This window comes from Apodemus sylvaticus, chromosome X (assembly GCF_947179515.1).
Source record: "Apodemus sylvaticus chromosome X, mApoSyl1.1, whole genome shotgun sequence".
Lineage (NCBI taxonomy): Eukaryota > Metazoa > Chordata > Mammalia > Rodentia > Muridae > Apodemus > Apodemus sylvaticus.
In genome coordinates this window covers 7631208-7648704 of record NC_067495.1, presented here as the reverse complement: position 1 = coordinate 7648704, position 17497 = coordinate 7631208, and the positions used below count along the sequence as shown (strand labels likewise).

Sequence of the window (17497 nt, the reverse complement as noted above, 5' to 3'; positions counted from 1 at the left end):
ATTGTACCTTTGTTTATATATGTATTTACAAAAAACCATTTTCCTGAAATTGAAGAGAAAAAAATGAATGCGTTTTTTATGTTTACCACACATTATCAAACACCTAGACTGATCACCTGAGTTTCATTAAAATTACAGATAAAAAGCAACAGTGTATGTAGATAATCTCTTCAAAAGAAAATTCCCTTTTGTGCTGGCAATGAAAACTAGAGCCTTGTCTATTTGGGAATGTTCTCTACCACTGAACCACCACACACCCTAGCCCAACCCACATGGTGTTTCTATATGGGATTTTCATAACACTTCTTTAGGGTGGACTTTTAATAAACATTTTTGGTTTTAATTTCAACAAAGTGAAAATCTATAATGAATTCAAAAGCTGGGTATGGTGCCACAATAGTCTGTGGTACAGACCTATAATTCCAACTGCTACAGAATTGCAAAGTCAGCTCTGGCCAACTTAGTTGAGATGCTTTTCTTCTATAGTAAGAAGAGATCTATCTTAAGATCATTGTCAAAGCTTTTCTCTAGCATTAGCATACAAGTCCTTTGGATCAATCTAGTGTTGGTAAGCAGGGTGAATAGAATTCATGTGATCAGTCCTTCCAGAAAAGTATTCTTATGTTCAGCATACATATAAAATTATCTTTGCACCTTGTTGAGAATCAGCTGGTGTTTTCTCCTTTACAGGCTTATGACAACTTAAGTTTGAGTGACCACTTACTAAGAGCAGTACTCAATCTCTTGAGGAGGGAGGTTTCAGAGCATGGACGTCATTTACAGCAGTATTTCAACTTGTTTGTAATGTATGCCAATTTAGGTAAGAATTGAAATTTTCATAATCTCTGTTAAAGTATTATGTTAAATGATATTCAGAAGGTCCAATGATGAAATAGGATATCTTTTTCTTCTTCATATCAAACCTTCTCTAAATACAGAATAACCTTTGCCCAAACCCCTGCGCACTTCATAATTTTTTATATAATACTTCTGTAGTAAACAAAAGTGAGATTCTGTTGTCTTAAGTTTTGCTTTCAAAAGCAGTGATACTACATCTGCCTTCTTTATTAGTATACTCATTCCCAGGCTTCATCCAATTCACTAACTGGATCAGAACCACAGTTATTGTTAAAAAAGAAAATCCATGTTTTTACTGGGAAAAATAAAGTAAAATAAATTAAAACTAGAGAAAATATGTTCATTCAATTGGTGCTAGGAGTACAGGAGAGCATTTGCTTAGCTCTCCGTAACTAACTAGTCTTAACGTTTTAAAAGTAAGAATTGACTTAAATTACTCGGCTCCTTTTCTTCTCAAAGTAGTTTGGTCTTTCTAATACTACCTGCCTATTCCTGTGTAGTTACTACTAGAACTGTACCTAAATATCATGCACAATTGTCTTCCACTATTTTATTTTGTTGCAAAAGATTGGATTGGGGGAGAATACTTGTCTAGCATGAACATGGGCATGTTCAACATCAAAGGATGGGGTACACCTTTAATTTCAGTACTACGGAGGCAGACAGATCTCTGTTTGAGTTCAATGCTAGTTTGATCTACAGATGAGTTCCAGGACAGCTAGGATTACACAGAAAATCCTGTCTCAAAAAAATAACAAAAAAGCAGCAAACAATTCTTTCATTGTTAACTTATGTTAATTAGCATAGACAGGAGATACATTTATAGTAGAGGAAATTTTAAAAATTACCAGCCGGGCAGTGGTGGCACACACCTGTAATCCCATCACTCTGGGAGGCAGAGGCAGGTGGAATTCTGAGTTCAAGGCCAGCCTGGTCTACAGAGTGAATTCCAGGACAGCCAGGGCTATACAGAGAAACTCTGTCTCAGAAAAAGAAAAAAAAAAAAATCCAACCCCCCTCCCCCAAAAATTACCAATAAGGTATACTGATACTAAGAAAACCATTGACAGATTTTAAAAGTGATAATTATATTCAGCCACATTTGGAATTGGTTCAGAGAATTGTTTTTTAATAAATTCCTTAAAAATTAAAAAAAAAAACAAAACCTTTTTACATTGAAATTTGAGTTGTATACCCAAACAGCACTTAACTGATTCGTGGCCCACTTTACTTCTCATTTGTCTCTATGGTTGGTTGTAATCTTGAGCCTGTACTACATTCAAGAACCCTGTTTCTCACTTAGTTGCTCTTAGAATAGTGTAGTTCACATCTAGATTTTAGCTTTTCCAGGCTATAAGACCTTCTCTGTCCTAATGTTTACACGCTCATTGTCAAATGCTAATTGCTTTGTATAGATTTCAATATTGAAACTGCTAAATTGGTAAGTTTCTTAGCTGGTTAAATAATTCTGAATCCAAGTAAAAGTAACGTGCTTTTATAAAGTGATAGGCAAGGGTTAGGCATAGTAGTGAACACCTTTAATCCCAGCTCTTGGGAGACAGAAGCAAATAGATCTCTGAATCTGAGGCTGGCCTGATCTCCATTAGTGACTATGTGAGAGACCCTATCTTGAGGGGGAAAAAGTTTGATAGACCTGGGCCAGAAATATGGCTTAGTCAAAGTGCTTGCTGTACAAGAAAAGAGTTCAGTTCCTCAGACCTCATATAACTGCTGAGTAGGATATGATGATCTGCCTGCAATTCCAGCCTGAAAAGATTGAGACAAGATCCACAGAGCAAGTTTTCTAGTAAGGTGAACTCTTATCTGCAAGCTCTGGGTTTGAAAGAGTCCTGCCACAGATGATAAGGCAGAAGAGCTTTTGAGGAAGATTCTCAATACCAACTTTGGTTCTCCATGGGCATGTACACCATTGAATATACACAGATGAAAAGGGTGAGGGGGTGATGGGCAAATATCTTTAATAACTGTCCTTTTTGTTTTGTTCACAAAGTTCTTGCCATCCTAATATTTTCCTTCTCTGTTTTGCTCCCTCTCTACCTATTTTCTGTCTCTCTTTCACTGCAGGAGTGGCAGAGAAAACACAGCTGCTCAAACTGAGTGTACCTGCTACCTTTATGCTTGTGTCCTTAGATGAAGGTCCTGGTCCTCCAATTAAATATCAGTATGCTGAATTAGGCAAATTATATTCAGTAGTGTCACAACTCATCCGCTGTTGCAATGTCTCTTCAAGAATGCAGTCTTCGATCAATGGTAATGTATTCTTGGCAATACTTTTGGGTACTCTGGGTCATATCTAGAACTAGATTAAATATGGTTCTGAAGATACTTAAATACAAAGTAAGGGTGTGAAGGAAGGTCCACTCTTGGAACTTTTTACAATGTTTGCAGTCCTGTTCCTTTTTCACGTGCTTAATGGACCCTTTTCTGCTTGCTACTGGGTTAAATTAGTAAAAATTTTATGTTAGGATACCTAGTCATTATGACACACAGTACTACTTTTCTTATGCTTAGAAAACTTGACATACAATTCATTTTTTTCTTAAACACATTTATAGTCTATGTTCTGAGACGTTTCCATTGTTACTGTGGAAAAGCTTTTTTGGTTGTTCATTGACAAATTTGTATTATAGGTAATCCTTCTCTTCCAAATCCTTTTGGTGATCCTAACTTATCACAACCTATAATGCCAATTCAACAAAATGTGGTAGACATTTTATTTGTGAGAACAAGTTATGTGAAGAAAATTATTGAAGACTGCAGTAACTCTGACGAGACCGTCAAATTGCTTCGCTTTTGCTGCTGGGAGAATCCTCAGTTCTCATCTACTGTCCTCAGTGAACTTCTTTGGCAGGTTAAGAAATCATAACCATTGTTAAATCTCTATGATTTGATTTATTACCTGTTTATACATTATTCATTGTGTCTTAACCTATTTCTAGGTTGCATATTCCTATACTTACGAACTCCGGCCCTATTTGGATCTGCTTTTACAAATCTTACTGATCGAAGACTCCTGGCAGACTCACAGGTGGATACTTTGTTTTGTTGTTGTTGTTTTTTGTGTTTTTTGGTTTTTTTCGAGACAGGGTTTCTCTGTGTAGCCCTGGCCGTCCTGGAACTCACTTTGTAGACCAGGCTGACCTCTGCCTCCCAAGTAAGTGTTGGAATTAAAGGCATGCGCCATCACTCCCCGGCTCTTACTTTTTTTTTATTATCAGGCTAATTAGCCTTAGTCCCAGGTGTTTCATCTAATTGAAATTGACCACCCCCACATTAAAAAAATAAAACAAGAACACCCTAGGATTCTAGTGAATGTTCAGTGTTACAGGAAAAAACTCAAGACAGAAGTGACTACCCAAGTTCTCCAGATTTTGTTAGTTTTTTTTTTTTCCGTTGCCCAGGTTATATACTTAATATATTAACATCATTCAGCTGAATTGTTTTTTAATTAAAGAAAGCTAGCAAATAGACTTTATACATAAGAATTTATTATTAAATCCAAGGATTGTTTTAGGTTTAGATTATATTAGTTTTATAACTGACCTCATAATCTGTACTTACTTAATGATAGTTCTGGTGAGCAGAGCATAAAGAAAGGCACATGCTTTTAATCCCAGTACTTGGGAGATAGGCAGGCAGATCTCTGTGAGTTTGAGGCCAGCCAGGGCTGCATCAAGACGTTGTTTCAAAGTAGCTCAGCTGAATTTGATCCCATATGGTTGAAGGAGAAAACCAAGATCTCTCTAGCTGTATGCGCATACAAATGTGTTTGGGGTGTTTGGGGGGGGCTTTGTTTGTTTTGTTTTTTAGTATCTTAATAAATATATACTGCTAACTCATTAACATTGAACTTAAAAGCCAGCACTCTTCCACCTCTCGCCTAATGTGTACACTTTCTGTAAGATAACACTAGACAGTACTTCAATGCTATATATGAAGGCCAATTATAACAGCAAAAGAGGACACTTGTTTGTAATTTGAAATTGAAACAAGACAAAGTTACTTTATTCAACCTCTGCTAGAAAAGCGTGAATTCTGGGCAACTTGAAATATTTGCTAGCTGTCTGTGACATTAAGTACTTATTTTTGTTTGGGGTTTTTTGTTTGTTTTATGTTGGATACACAAGGTTTCACTGTGTATCCAAAGCTGTGCTCACTCTGTAGACCAGGCAAGCCTCACAGAGGCTTATATCTGCCTCTTAAGTGCTGGGATTAAAAGAGTTTTAAGTATTGATTTTTAAGATTATCCATTATAGTGGCTATAGAGATGACTGGGCCATTAGAAATACTTCTAGGGTGGGGCACACCTGTAATCCCAGCACTCTGGGAGGCAGACGGATTTCTGAGTTCTAGGCCAGCCTGGTCTACAGAGTGAGTTCTAGGACAGCCAGGGCTATACAGAGAAACCCTGTCTCAAAAAAACAAATCCAAAAAACAAACAAACAAAAAAAAAAAACAAGAAATACTTCTTCCATTGGGGACCCCACACCCAGTCCAATAGTTGGTTGCAGCTGAAGGGGTTTATAGCCCCATGGGAAGAACAATGATTTCAGCCACCCAGATGCCCCAAGATTCCCAGGGGCTGAACCATCAACCAAGGGGTACACATGGTTCCAGCCAAAAACATGGCAGAGGAAGGCCTTGTTGGGCATCAGTGGGAGGAGAGGTCCTTGGTCAGGTAAAAGCTCAATAGAGGCCCCAACAAAGGGAAACTGAGGAGGGGAGGTGGGAGTTTGTTGGATGGAGGGGCATATCCGTGGAGGCAGGGGGTGGGAGGAGGGGTTTGGGGGTCGTTGGGGAGGGGGAAATCAGGAAAGGTTTTACCATTGGCAATGTAAATGAAGATGATATTCAATTAAAAAAACACTTATTCTTGTAAATGATGATGTTTGGTTCCCCAACACCCACATAGTGGCTCAAACACCTCTATATAACTCCGGTTCTCTGGAATCTGGCACCCTCCTGACTCCTAAGGCACCCAGGAGGCATATATGTAGTATATATATGTAAATGCAGGAAGAACACTACAACATATAAAGTAATAGAAATGTTTTTAGTCTGGAATGGATTACAAGTGCCAGAATTTATGAATTTGTATGAAATTATCTTTTTTATCATTGTTTCAAATTACTGTTATAAAAATAGCAGTAAGCAAAAAGTCAGTGTTCTTAAATCTAAAATGTTCTAAGCTGTCACCATTGATACTTTTTAGATGATTTTAATACAGTCTAGCTTCTAGTATTTTTGTTTTAAAAGTAGCATAAGATTGTATAGCTTTTAGAGTGTGGTAGCATGAAAACAGGTTAGATTAATGTGAAAAATATCTCAAGTAGTAAGTAAAAACTCATGATTAACTTAAGTTTGAAAGTAATCTCATACTATAGTGCTTTTTGTTTGTTTTTTAGTTTGGTAAGTAGATATTAAGTATTTATAATGTCCTCCATGTGTCCTGCATTGTTAGACATGAGGAAGCAACACAAAGATAGTACTCATTAAAGATGGTATTTGGAAAACTGTTGATATTAGTGGGAAGAAAGTATGATATGGCAAAGTAATGTTTCAATACTTTATATCAGTTGACAAAAATAAATGTAAGTTGAGGTGGCTTAATGGCAAAGCACTTATCTAAAATTGGTTAGGCCAGCCCCTCAACCTCCACACTGCTGCCCCCAACACAGAATTTGAGTAGTTTGTATGCAATTTCTTTGATCAAACCGCAAGAAGCCTGTACCCATTTATACACTCTTGATTGCCCCTGGCAACCTGCTGGCTTCTATAAGTTTGCCTGTTATAATCATTTTGCAAAAATACAACATTTTAGCATTTTGTGTCTAATTAATTGCAAGGATGCTTTACATACAGCATGTATTGGTTTCTTTCTACTGCTCAATGTAGATGTCATACTTACGGGTATCTGTCATATTTTGTTTATTAGCAGATAATAATCTAACAAAATAAACAGATACTGGGCATGATGGCATAAGCATGTGATCTCAGGAGTTTGGAAGCTGAGGCAGTCATATTGAAAAGTAAAGACGATTCTGGGTTGCATAATGAAACCCTGTCTCACAAGCAAATTACTTAAAGCAAATTATTCTCAACTACAGTGTCTGTGTTAACTTTTAAAGTTTGAGTTACTCTTGAGTTCTGAATTTACTTCTAATGATGTATTTAAACTTCATATCGAAAGCATTTTGAACAAGTAAAGTTAGGATACAGACTTGTCAGACTAGTTGACAACTATATGACCCGAGGCAAGCTGTTTCTATTTCCCCATCTGCTGCTCAAAGGTTTAATAGTGGTACTTTCTGTTATGAAACAACTGAATCCACAGACATTTACTGGGTGGCATGTAATAAACACTCAATAAATATTAACTTCTTTTTTAATTTTTAGAAGCTTTATCTTCCGTTTGATTGTTTTTCAGAATTCATAATGCCCTTAAAGGAATTCCAGATGACCGAGATGGGCTGTTTGACACAATTCAGCGTTCTAAGAATCACTATCAAAAAAGAGCATACCAGTGTATAAAATGTATGGTAGCCCTCTTTAGCAGTTGTCCTGTTGCTTACCAAATCCTGCAGGTAAGGGTGTTTTCTTATTTCATAGAAATTGAAATCATAGTTAAAAGATCCTGTTTTAAAAGGCTGTAGCTCTCTGGTATACTGCTTACCCAAATGTATAATTCCCCAACATGACAAAGAGTAAGAAAAAAAGGAAAAATGGTATTAAGATCCTCTTTTGATCCAGGTATGGGGGTGGGTGGGGTATACATCTATAATCCCAGAATAGAGGCTAAGGCAGGAGGACAACCACAGGTTTGACAACAACCTGAGCTATATAATAATTACCAGACAGCCATAGTTACCATAGCAAGACTATTTCAAGAAAAAAAAGAACAGAGTCCCAATCCTCTTAAATGTACATGATTTTATTTACTTTTGAAGGGCAATGGAGATCTTAAAAGGAAATGGACCTGGGCAGTGGAGTGGCTTGGAGATGAACTCGAAAGAAGACCATACACTGGCAATCCTCAGTATACTTATAACAATTGGTCTCCTCCGGTACAAAGCAATGAAACATCAAATGGCTATTTCTTGGAGAGATCACACAGTGCTAGGATGACACTTGCAAAAGCTTGTGAACTCTGTCCTGAGGAGGTAAAAAAAGCCACCAGTCTACAAGAGATAGAAATGGAAGAAAGCAAAGTAATTCTTTATAGGCCATTGACTGTATTAATGATAGTGTCTATTAAGATTGTTGCTAGATTTGTGTTTGCTTTTAATATGTAGTAATATATTAATGAGGATGCCTCTATCTGGAGAAATCACTGTGTTATAACCTTAAAAATTATTTCCAGAAGAACCCAAATTAGTTTAAATCATAGTTAAAAGATCCTGTTTTAAGAGGCTGTAGCTCTCTGGTATGCTGCTTACCCAAATATCAATTTAAACAGTTATAATTGTTTTTTAAACGTTTATGTGTATGGGTGTTTTGTCTGTGTACCATGTGCCTGCCTGGTGCCCATTGAGGCCTGAAGAAAGGATATTGGATCCCTTGAAACTGGACTTAACAGATTGTTTTGAGTTGCCATGTAGGTGTTGGAACTTGGGTCCTCTAGAAAACAAGAAGTGATCTTTATTAAAATATAATTACATTTCCCCCTCTTTCAGCTATTCCCACACATCTCTTTGCTTTGTCACAGATTCATGACTTCTTTTTCTTTAAATGTTACATTAATCTGTGTTTCTAAATCTATAAATAGAACAACCTGCTCAGTGTATATAAAGTTATTTATATGCTTATGACTTTAGGTCTGACCATTTGGTATTGGATAATCAATTGGGGAGCTCTTACTTGGAGGAAATAGTTTTTCTGTTTTCAGCATTCCTTGTTTGCCTGTCTAAGGTCGAAGACTCATGAGGCCTCCTCCATCCATATCCATTGTTTAGGCAGTCATGTTGTTGGGACGGTTTGGATACACCTTCCCTGACATTTCTAGGCAACATAGTTCACAGGGGACTTCCTGTCCCCCTGGCTCTTACAGTCTTCTGCCAGTTCAATGTTTGGGAAGGTGCCCTGAGTCTTAGATACAGAAGTTATAATCACAGTTTTTTTAAGAGTTGTTACTAAGTTAACAAAGTGAGCAGTAAGCTTGATGTTGCCTGCATAATTATTTTTCTTTAAAATTAGGAACCAGATGACCAAGATGCCCCAGATGAGCATGAATCACCTCCACCAGAAGATGCTCCATTGTACCCTCATTCCCCTGGATCTCAATATCAGCAGGTAAACAAAAGTCAAATGTTGGAGTTAACCTCTACAGTGGTTCTCAACCTTAGTGCTGTAACCCTTTAATACAGTTCCTTGTTTTGTCACTCCCAACAATAAAATTACTTTCATTGCTACTTCATACCTGTAATTATATACTGTTATAATAATTTAAATATGAAATATCCATGATATCTGATGATATCCCTGTAAAAAGTTCATTTAACAACCACCCATCTACCCCTGCAAAGGTGTTGAGAACCACTGCTCTAGAACCAATTTCATTTCATGCTTGATTATAAAAGATGGCCTTTTGCCATGACTCTGGACTAACTTTGGGGGCATAATCAGAAGAATGTGTTGGAGTGGGGTCATTGTACAAATTTGAATTTGCTCCAAGAATTTGGTATTTCCCTTACCAAATAGGTATGCCTTGTACTAGTATAGAATGAGTAAAACTATCAATATAAAATGATAATCATTGCTTAGTGTGAAGGATTATGATGACATTTCTTGTTAGCCTAAGTCTGCAAGTAAATTCTGAAAACAAGGTATGGCAGTGAAGTAATGCTGTTGTTTAATTAGACTAGGATTTCATTAACAGTAAAAATTACTGGAAATTTGACATTTGGTTAATTGTCAAGTTAATTACCTACAAAATAATTACCTACAAAAGTAAGGTAAAGAAATAATATCCTGGCCGGGCGGTAGTAGCGCACACCTTTAATCCCAGCACTCTGGGAGGCAGAGGCAGGCAGATTTCTGAGTTCGAGGCCAGCCTGGTCCACAAAGGTGAGTTCTAGGACAGCCAGGGCTACACAGAGAAACCCTGTCTTGAAAAAACCAAAACAAATAATAATATCCTGAATGGGAACTTTCTTAAAATGTAGATATGACCAAGTCAAATGTTTTGAGGGGCCGAGAGTACACAGATGAAAATTAGCTTTCTGGCATGGTGCAGAGTAATAAAACTCAAGAGTGTATGACTTGCCTTTAATCCCAGTACTCGAGAAACAGAAGTGGGCAGATCTCTGAGTTTGAGACCAGCTGGGGCTATATATTAAGACCCTGTCTTTAACAGGGGTGGTGGTTATAGACAGTAGTTCCAGTACTTAGGAGGCGGAGGCAAGTGGATCTCTTAAGTTTGAAGATTGCCAGCGCTACACAAAGAAACCCTGTCTTAAAAAAAATTGGACACATGCTCCACTTTCAATAGCAGCCCTATTTATAATAGCCATAAGCTGGAAAGAACCCAGATGTCCCTCAACAGAGGAATGGATACAGAAAATATGGTATATTTACACAATGGAGTACTATTCAGCCATTAGAAACAATGAATTCATGAAATTCTTAGACAAATGGATGGAGCTGGAGAACATCATCCTAAGTGAGGTAACTCATTCACAAAAGAACACACATGGTATGCACTCACTGATAAGTGGATATTAGCCTAGAAGCTCTGAATACCCAAGACACAATTCACATATTAAATGATGTCCAAGAAGAAGGAAGGAGAGGCCCCTGGTCCTGGAAAGGCTCAGTGCAGCAGTGTAGGGGATTACCAGAACAGGGAAGCTGGAAGGGGTGGATTGGGGAACGGGGAGGGAAGAGGGCTTATGGGACTTTCAGGGAGGGGGATACAGGAAAGGGAAAATCATTTGAAATGTAAATAATGTATTGCATAAAAAATGAAAAAAAAAAGACTTTCGTATAGTAAAGGGAAAAAAAGAAAAAAATTGGAAATGGGAGTAAGATCCGCTACCTGTATTTTTGTTGTTGTTGTTTTTTGTTTTTGGATTTTTTTTTTTTTGAGACAGGATTTCTCTGTGTAGCCCTGGCTGTTCTGGAACTTACTCTGTAGACCAGGCTAGCCTCAAAGTCAAAAATCCATCTGCCTCTGTCTCCCAGACTGCTGGGATTAAAGACGTGCGCCACCGCTGCCTGGCGCCTATAATCTCCTAACGTTCCCAAGTGCTGCCTTGAGAATGGCACTGAAGGTAGTCTTAGTTTTTAGGGTGTAAGTGGAACCGCGGGGAATAGTGTGTGGAGCCTAAAATCTTACCTGGCTTATGGGGTTATAAAGACCACCTAACCATATGAGGTTCAAGTATTTAAAAAGACGAAAGAAAGTTATTGTGATGTATCTGTAATTCTATCACTGGTGGAGGCAGACAGAACCTAGTTGACATAGTGAATCTTTCTATTTTTCTTTCTTTTTTTCTCTCTCATTTTTGAGACAAGAGTTTCTCTTGTCTAACAGCTCGAAATGTCTAGGAAGTCACTTTGTAGACAAGTCTGGCCTTGAACTCCAAATAAAAATACGCCTGCCTCTACCTCCTGAATCCTGGGATTAAACTGGCAGCACAGTTTTAAGGCCAGCACAGGTAGTGCATATCTTTTAAAAAGTTAGGGAATCATGACAGTAGTTACTTTGCTCAGTTCCAAGAAAGCTCAGACATTAATCTAGCTTTGTGATTTCAATAACAATAATTAACATTAATAGTTCTGTCTATATAGCAGTTGTACCTATGGTCAATCAGATGCTGTGAGAAAGAGAATTCATGTAGGATAGCCCCTCACATCATTCTTTTTGATGAGTAAGTTAAGAACAATAATGGGGTATTTTAATTTGTCAGGCTTTCACCTAAATTTTTGGAGCTGGGCGGACAAAATAGGTCAGTGGGTAAAAGGCACTTGTTTTACTACACAAGCTCCACCTGAGTTCAGACCCTAGGATCATTATGGTAGAAGGAGAAAAAACAGCTCCTTCAGGCAAACCCTTCGGACAAAGATTTATACATACCTACCCAGTCATGTGTTCTTTAGGGTTCCAAGTTTTGTATTCGCCTGTAAGACTTTTCTCTTTTCAATTCACGTTTTAAGTCCTAAGAGTTAAAGAAATGTTTCTGTTCCTACCAATTTCAACTCATGATTTTTAAGTGTCCTTACTGCTACAAAGGATGGTTTTTTTTTTCCTGTATTTATTTTGCCATATTTAATTATATATTGTGCAAGTGAGTATCAGAGATTCAGGTGTCAGATCCTTCTATAGCTAGAGTTATGCCAGTTTAAGCCACTTGGTATGGGTGCTAGAAACCCATCTATGGTTCTCTGTCTGGCCAGTACATAGTCTTACCTTTGATCCATTTATCCAACCATGGAAAATTTGTAATACTGAGATTTCTTTTTCCCTTTCAGAATAACCATGTGCATGGACAGCCATATACAGGCCCAGCAGCACATCACATGAACAACCCTCAGAGAACTGGCCAACGAGCACAAGAAAATTATGAAGGAGGTGAAGAAGTGTCCCCACCTCAGACCAAGGATCAGTGAAATGCACATATTAACTGGTTCCATCAAGACTGTGCACCCAGGCCTTACAGTCCAACTTTTTTCTGTGTCTGGTTAATATTTCAAACTAGAAAAACTACTCCTAATCAACATGGAGTGGAGAGTTTGTTCATTGTCTTATCTGCAGAAATTTGCTGTCAATATATAACCCGCCTGCAGTGGAAAGTGTATAGTGTTTTGTAATAAATGGCCTGATGCTAATGTGTAAATGGCAAAGGTGTATATAGTATATTAATGTTTGACTGTTAATTCTTAAGCAAGAAACATTTTTTTTCTTCATGAGACTCACAGATCTACAAAACTACATTAATTTTCTTGTTATACCCACTGCTCTCTGCTGCCAGTGTTGCCTACCTTGTGGCCGTTGGATCACCTCCTTTACAAAAACAAAAAGTAAATCAACATCAACAAAACAGCCCATTCATTCATGTCACACCAATAGTTTCGTGTTCATTGTTTGCCACTGAAGTCAATTTTACTATGAGCAATGTAAGGCTGATTACCTTTTGATTTATTTGGTTGATGTGGAAAATTGGTGATGTACTATGTTTCTAGTCTTTTTCATTGCCTTTTTATTCTGATGTTAGGTTAATCACTTTGAAGCTATAGATATGCTGTAACATTTAGCATGGCTTCACACAAGTTAGTGTAGCCAGTGAAGAAATATTACATAATGACTGCAGTTGTCCTTACATGGCATCTGCATTGCTCGGAGCTTTCCTTCTTAAACCCTAGATTATAAAATACAGACTGAGGGAGAACTGTGACAAGCAATCGGTTCTCAATTACACACGTGTTCTTCTCATGTTTGACTGTGTGATCTCTGGGTAGAATAAAGAACAATTAAACTTATCAACGTGGTAATGGGAATTTTGAAAGATTTAAAACAAATACACAAAAATTTGCTACGCCAGTATGCTGGCTGGAGCCTAGTAGACTGTATTTGGTGTGCTTGTTTCGTGCTTTGCTAGAGCTTACTAAGTGACTCTTTTCAAACTGTCTTTCTGCTGAATCCCAGTGATGCGGAAGTCCTCAGAATCCCACAGTCTTTGGAGTACCTCTGCACCAAGGTCTCTGGCTGATTCTCTGCTCAGTCATAATTTTACTTGAAAGCAAAAATTGTCCGAGGTCCTTTTTCCACTATTCCAAAAATTTTAACATTCAAAGCAGGGTCTAATTTAAAAAATTACTGGTAGTTAATATAATTGAGGAATTAAATTTCAGAATAAACAATTTGAATAAAAATAAAGGAATCAGTTAAAACTGTATTTCAAAGAAAATTGGTGGCTTGAATATGTGTTTTTTGGAACCTGTCTAAAACCAAATACCCCTGCAAACAGATACAACCTACCCTATTTAAATATTTTGCTGTTTTATTTTATAGAAATTATTTTGCTGAATTTGCAAATAGAATTTGATTTAAGAAGAACTTTTTGTCCTGTGGTGTGTTTGGGGGTTGTTTTGATATCTTCTCTGCTCTCTCTCTCTCTCTCTCTCTCTCTCTCTCTCTCTCTCTCTCTCTCTCTCTCTCTCCCCTTCCCCCTCCCCCCACCTGAGACTGCATATTTCTGGCTGGAAAGTTGATTACTGTGCATAGCATGTGTAGACTTAACCTGCAGTGAAGATTTTAGTCTCATTTTTTTGTGCATAGAAAGATGGGGTCTTTGGCTCTTTACTAAAGACTTGGAGAACAGGATGTTGACGCTGTAAAAGTTCCCTAACAATCAATCTTGTACTTTTTGTATGTTTTTATATACATGTGTATTTAATGAGCACAAGCTTGGTTGTATTTTTTATGATTCAGTTGATAGGAGAATGATTTAAGGCTATAGTTGGCATTGATCAAAGTAGAAGCAAAATTGAGCATTATGTTATTTTGTGATTTAAAAGGGGCAGTATTTAAGGTAAAGGTTTAGGTATCTTATTTGCAGTATTCCACAGTTCTGCTTCTAGGCTTCCTGTAATTTTAGCAATTTTTGACACCAGATAGATTCTGTTTACATCAGAATTTGCTTTTGTTTTTGGAGCCTGGGGATCCAGGACCTGAAGTACTCCAGGCAAGAGCTCTACCACTGAGCTGCACCTCCAGCCTGAGTTAAAGTTTGAGCAAAGGTTGTACAGTGTTTGCAATTCCAACTGGAAGTTTTAAAAAGTTCTTCAAGTAGTGAAGTAGGATAGCTTTGTTTGGACAAGTAACTGGTACTTGTTACGTTATCTTACCATCCGACATGCAACTTTGGTATTTTCTGCTTCTTAAGGAAATTATGAAATACATAAAAAACTTAGTGACTTTCTAAATAAGAGAAAACTTGACATTTTCAAAGGCTGTGAATGTTTCTTGGAGGGATTCTATTCCCCCACCCCCAGTAGTTGCTTTAAGTGTATAAGCCCACCAGTTCCACATGATGAGGGCTTATGAGTCATGGTTCCCTTCATTTGAGGAAGAGTGGGCCTGTGTTGTGATTAGGAGTGAGGGAAGGTGAACAGAGTTATTTTTGTTTGTTTGTGCAAATTATTTTCTATATTCACTCTTTAAGCATTAATGTATAACCGGAAATTTTAAGATGCATGTTATTGTAAGAGCAACATAGTGGTGATTTCGAGGTCTTTCTCTAAAACATAAGTGGCACATTTTAAATTTCAAGTCTTAAAGTGCCTGAAAGTTATTTGATTCTCTCAACTTTATTTTGAGCCATATGTTTTCTCCTTTAAATGTTTGTTGCAGAATCACTAGTCTTCGTTTGAAGTACTCCCACGTTTCTAAATGGCATGATTGCTCTATTGAAGACAGTAGAATCTGTTAATGTAAGACTGAAGAGATTTTATTGTGCAACTGTGTAAACTGGGCCTTTGCCCAGTCGGATCTAAGTATTTTTGTGTACAACTTGGTAAACACCATATTGCTGCTGTTTCTAAGCCCTCCACCTACCGAATTCTCATGTTCAGCATCGCAGAGGCAGAAATACAAGCATAATCATATATGGGCTTTGTCTCTTTTCATTGATTTTTTTTTCCTCAGTGATTTCCCAGCTTTTTTTTTTTTTGTCTCTTAGCTATAATTATACAGACCTAGAATTATTCAAATGTTTTCTATTTTCATGATTAACTTTTATTAGTGGACAGTAACAACTTAAGTCTTAAATCCTCACATTGGTTAAAAAGATGAGGAGCCTTTTTTATTTGAATTACTTTTGTAAAGGAAAGCAACAGTCTGAACATTCAGGTGACTACTTTGGCATAGTTCTTTGGGTTTTTATTAGTATTTTTCCAGGTTTTGTTTTCCCATGAACTATTTTACTTTGTTAATTTTGTGGTTAATTTGGTGGCTATATCCTGCCTTATTTAGAATTTTAGAAAATTGCCTTTTTGTGATAAGTGCCCAGTTTTTATTTCTAGTTTGAAGGTACGAGGACAGACTGCTGATAAAGGAAAACAGCACCCCTTTGCCCCAGCTTCTGTGTTACCAACAAAACCATTCTTAGTACTGGTTTCATTGTAGGGCCCAACCAGAATTGGTCCTGCACCAACATGAGTGTTGCAAATTTGAAAAGGGTTTGGGTGTGACAAATCACTACAGAAGTGCTGAATGTATTAAGAACTTGCTGCCGATTGTATTTCTAATGATTATTTTGTGTTTGCAGAAGTATGTAGCACTTGTCCTCCAAGCTTACAGGTGTAAGGGGGAAGATGAACCACATTTTAAAGTCACTAATGAGTGCAATTTTTTTGGAATTGGGGTTCCCAAAAGGAAATTTCACCACCCAAATCTCACATACTTCTTAGCCTTTTACACACCAACAAACTGACATAAAGATTGTCCGCAGTTCGTAAGATCTAGCACATATACAAAAATAAAACTTTATAAATTAAATTTGGGTTTTTCTTTCATTTATTAACTTAGGGTTTCCCCCTATATTGCTAGCAGTGGTGTGCAGGGCATCAACTGTTTATAGGCAAGTGCTGTATCACACAGCCACATTTGGCCCTTGAATTATTTAGAGCCTGTTGATGCTTCCCTAAGGATTACTGCTAAAGAGAGGCCTCCCAAATATTCCTCGCATTTGATTTTACTGAAACAGCTTACCTCTATAGCTCAAGCTGGTTGAATTCACTGTAACCCAGGATGACCTCAAACTGACCTTTTGTCACAGCCTCCAAAGTGCCAGGTTTACAGCTGATTTTCCTGTTCATCCTTCCTGTCCCACTTTTTTTTTTTTAAAGCAGAATCAGGGCAAAGTATGGTAATACATACCTATGAACCCACCACTTAGGAGGAGGATCAGGAGTTCATGGTCATCATCTACTTTAATTTGTGCTAAATGCCCTATTTCAAAAGTATAATAGAACCAAATCAAATACAAAATTCTTGCCTTTTAGGAAACTCTAAATTAGTGGCCCATTTCTGTTTAAATTTTAAGAATCAGTTGAGTATCCCTTACCTAAATATTTGGGACAAGAAGTGCGCAACATTAGACCCCTAGGGAGTTACTTGCATATATGAGATTATGGTCTCTTAGGAATGAGACCCTAATGTAAACACAAATCATGCGGCATGACAGTCCGAGAGTAGTTCCATGTTGTGTTGGTCCCTTGCATTTGACTTTGAGATGTTTTGGTTGGTTTTTCAAGGCAGAGTTTGTCTGTGTAGCCCTTGATTGTATTGGAATTCTTTGTAGACCAAGCTGGCCTTGAATTCATAGAGATCCGTTTGCCTTTGTCTCCCAAGTGCTGGGATTAAAAGCATGTGCCACCACCCTGACTGGGTTTCTGTGGTTTTGTTTTTGTTAGTGCGCTGTGCCAGGCATAGAACCGAGGGCCTTCCATGTACTAGGCAAGCTAGCACTCTTACCACTAAGCCATCTTAAGCCTAGAAATATAACCATGACAAAATAAGCACATTTTTAAAAAGATTCCCTCTGAATTTATGAAATGTAGGGAATCATTTTTGCTGAGGTACAATTGTGCACAACTGTTCCTTAATGCTTCAGAACAT

At 37.5% G+C, this 17497-nt stretch overlaps 1 protein-coding gene across 1 annotated transcript in view; it reads left to right on the top strand.

The window, feature by feature from the left end:
• The window catches only part of Usp9x (ubiquitin specific peptidase 9 X-linked), a 110227-nt gene extending 92964 nt beyond the window's left edge, over positions 1-17263 (top strand). The window contains exons 35-42 of the mRNA XM_052171588.1: positions 691-820; positions 2944-3129; positions 3510-3730; positions 3819-3907; positions 7307-7463; positions 7827-8039; positions 9073-9168; positions 12349-17263. Of these exons, the coding sequence (XP_052027548.1) occupies positions 691-820; positions 2944-3129; positions 3510-3730; positions 3819-3907; positions 7307-7463; positions 7827-8039; positions 9073-9168; positions 12349-12486 (1230 nt within the window). The 3' untranslated portion in view covers positions 12487-17263. The remainder of the gene's footprint in view (positions 1-690; positions 821-2943; positions 3130-3509; positions 3731-3818; positions 3908-7306; positions 7464-7826; positions 8040-9072; positions 9169-12348) is intronic.
• The last annotated feature ends 234 nt before the right edge of the window (positions 17264-17497 follow it).